The following is a 3,390-nucleotide window of genomic DNA, read 5'->3' on the forward strand; positions in this document are numbered from 1 at the left end:
GAAAATTTTGTTGGTTATGCTGAAGATTTAAAAGCATATAAAAATATTGAATTCAAGTTCTAATATAATTGTGGAATATACAAATGTTGAGTTTATTGAAAATAAATTTTAAATTGATTCTAATTCAATTAGTGAACAAATCAATAATTCTGAAATTAAAATAGAGTCAACAAATAATATAGGTTTTAATTCAAGTTTTAAAAATAAAAGAATTCAAATGGATAATCCTAAACATAGGAAGTGGTGTTGTTTCAATAAAATTTTTGAAAAGATTGTGAATGTTCATAAATTCAGAAGTAGCATAAAGCTACTAATAAAATAATAGTGAATTTCTATTTTGGATTAATTAGATCTTATTTGTAGTATTTTCAATTCTATTGAATGAAATTCTGATTTAAATTATTTTACCAACATGATTTTTTTAGAGTTTTAAAATGCTTATACTAAGAAGAGGTTTAGCTTGAAAGATATTACAATCCAATATTAGTGGCGGCTAAGTGGGGGAATGTTATAAAATAGTTTGTATACTAGTTAAATAAACAAAAAAAAATTATTTCATATTAAAAAAATAAAAGATTTTGTTGTACTTTGTAATGTGTGAAGGACACCAAATAAATATATTTAGACAGGAGGGAAAGTCAAAAAAATATACACGCACACACACTTAGTAGGGTGTTGTTTCAGTTATGATAAAGTATAAGGGTATATGGGCAAATTAGATTGCTTTATAAATCACATAGGGGAAGTGGACTGATCTTCGTGTTTGTTTCAACTCTGAGAGAGAGCAGGAAACTTGGCATGTATTTTGTCTTGTTGCTAAAGCAATGACATGCCTTGATTAAATTAGTCAGAGCCCAAGTGTCACCTGTGCTGCTGTGTGGCAGTTCCATTCCCAAACACAAAAATAATAAGCAAAGAAACAAGAACAAAAACTTCTCTCAGGTTTCTTGTCCTAGTTTTCTTGTATTTTTAGAGTTCAATTCTCTCGAAGAATTGGGCTTAACGAAATGTCTTCTGATCTTTACGTTCTTGATGCCTCTTTCTACCACCTTTCAAGTCCAGAAATAGTCTCTCCAGAAGGTGATCTTTTCTTCTCTGACCCTTTCTCCCCTTTTCGCGACTCTTCCATTGATATTCTTCAAGAATTCTCAAACAACCAAAACATTCAATGCCCAGTTGAAAATTCTAAATTTGTAGACAGTTTTAACCCAAGTATTCTCTCATCTTCACCTCCAAGTCACCAACTAGAGAACTTGTCACTTTACACAAACCATTTGCAGGCTTTAGCCAATAGTGAAAATCTGGCTGATGGGTATGGTAATTTCCCTGGCTTGGATGCTTTGGGGGTGAAAACTGAGGAATGTCAAGTGGGTTTTGATCCCTCTTACAATCAACAATCTTTTATGCCTCATAGTTATAGTGGTGTAGAAAATGTGGCAAAGATGATGCAAAGAAGCTATAGTAGCAATTCTTTTGAAGGCAACCCTGGCTTTCTCTTTCAACCTCGCTTTGATACTCTCTTCGAATCTCCAAATTATCAAGGCCAAGCCTTAAGCTTACCTGAAAACAACTTTCTTGCTGGTCAATTGAGGAGGGTTTGCAGCGCTGGTGATTTACAAGTAAAACCACTCACTAATCTACTCTAGAGTCTAGTCCCCTGATCTTGCTCTGTTTTCTCTGTCATCAATGGCTAATGGAATATTGTTTTGTCTTGATTTGTTTTAGAGTATTAACAAAACACCGCATACAACACAGAGGTCCTTTTCAAGTCCTTTAGCTACAGAGAGCTCGTTTATTGAAGATTCAAACTTCAAAGTTGGACGTTACAGTGCTGAAGAAAGGAAGGAGAGAATCTCAAAGTATAGAGCCAAACGTAACCAGAGAAACTTCAGCAAGACCATTAAGGTAAGACCTGCTTTAGTTAAATGACTAAACAAATGCTGTACGCATATTTAAGACAGTGGTGTTAGAACATTGCTAATAATTAACGCTATTATTATTTTGGGTTTGGATTTAATAAGATTATGAGAAATAATTTATTTTTTATAAATAGACTAGTCTGAGACTTTGAATATAAATGGTCAGCCTAAAATCCCATCAGAAACGAGATTACAAGTCTTATTAGCTAAAAAGTTTGTTCATCTAACTGTGACAGAGGATATAAATGAGTCAAGCCATGGTCAAAAACACAAAAAACTTACATTTTTTTTGTTGTTGAATGAAATATATAATTAATATTATATCAGCTAAGAATGTTTTAGAAATGGCTAATATACAAAAGATTATATATATATATATATATATATATATATATATATATATATATAATCATCCATTAATATAGGTTGATTAATTATTATTGTTGTGTTGATACAAGTATGCATGCCGCAAAACACTAGCGGACAACAGGCCACGTATACGTGGCAGATTCGCACGAAACGAAGAAACTGGTGAGACCCCCAAGGTTGCATGTTCTACGAGGGACGAAGACGAGGAAGAGCTATGGGTACCGTATTGGTTTTATTTGATGTCTGTTTACTGTAAGGTTTTATCATCTTATTTAGATTGATGAAATGCAGCTTGTAAACTGAAAGCGTGCAATGTTGTTTTTGTTTTAAATCTTGTAGCTTGATGGATTGCACGAGGAGGAAGACGACGGGGCAATTAGAGGATCACCGGGAGGTTTTGCCCAACCTCAGTTTCAGTACTACTATGGCTACTAATATGGGATTTTACTTCTGCAGAAACTAGGATGTTCAATGAGGACCAGAAAACATGAGGGGAAAAGGTCCCTTTGGAATAAGTCATTGTTGCATTAATATATGTTTGTTGTTATTGCCTAGGTTAAAGGTTTGTAGTTGGTAGGTAGATGTATTTTAATTAGTTAGCTAGCTTTGGTAGTTAATTTTTTTTTTTTAATCCACGTTTGTAATCATCTCTATCATTATGAATGTATATGGTGATCAATAAACAATGACTCTATCTTGACTCTTTGCAAGTTCTAGAGGTCATTTAAATAAAATTATATCCTCGTTCTAGCTTCACAGGGAGTTTATTAGATTTTCTGGTGTGCAATTAGTCTCCCATGGTGATTATTTTTGTCTGCCAGAATACAGGAATAAACAAACATGAAATTTGGTGAGTTGGAGGCATGCTCACATCACTAGAAAACTGTAATAATGGTTTCACCTTTTCCATCAATTGGCCGGCTATTATAAGTTTTGCGGTTTTTAATAATGTTCATTATTTATTATTATTATTATTATTATTATTATTATTATTATTATATTGATGTTTTCATACTTTTATATTGATTAAAATATTTTTTAATTTTTACCTGTTTTATAGTTATAATTAAGTTGATAACGGAGTAATTTAGTATTATATTAA

General features: G+C 32.3%; 1 protein-coding gene across 1 annotated transcript; it reads left to right on the forward strand.

Moving 5' to 3' along the window:
• The first annotated feature begins 763 nt into the window (after window positions 1-763).
• On the forward strand, window positions 764-3,044 carry LOC7479301 (zinc finger protein CONSTANS-LIKE 7). Its single transcript, XM_002297983.3, has 4 exons — window positions 764-1,619; window positions 1,726-1,905; window positions 2,378-2,506; window positions 2,628-3,044. The coding sequence occupies exons 1-4, from the start codon at window positions 1,008-1,010 to the stop codon at window positions 2,721-2,723; spliced, it is 1,017 nt and encodes a 338-aa protein (XP_002298019.1). The 5' UTR covers window positions 764-1,007; the 3' UTR covers window positions 2,724-3,044.
• Window positions 3,045-3,390: the final 346 nt, after the last annotated feature.

This window comes from Populus trichocarpa, chromosome 1, assembly GCF_000002775.5.
Source record: "Populus trichocarpa isolate Nisqually-1 chromosome 1, P.trichocarpa_v4.1, whole genome shotgun sequence".
Taxonomy (NCBI): Eukaryota; Viridiplantae; Streptophyta; class Magnoliopsida; order Malpighiales; family Salicaceae; genus Populus; species Populus trichocarpa.

Bases quoted from the DNA above. Each gene is read 5' to 3' on its own strand.
- LOC7479301 (XM_002297983.3), top strand. From the start codon at position 1,008: ATGTCTTCTGATCTTTACGTTCTTGATGCCTCTTTCTACCACCTTTCA. The intron at 1,620-1,725 runs GTAAAACCACTC...GATTTGTTTTAG, and splicing joins GCAGCGCTGGTGATTTACAA to AGTATTAACAAAACACCGCA. The intron at 2,507-2,627 runs GTACCGTATTGG...TAAATCTTGTAG, and splicing joins AAGACGAGGAAGAGCTATGG to CTTGATGGATTGCACGAGGA.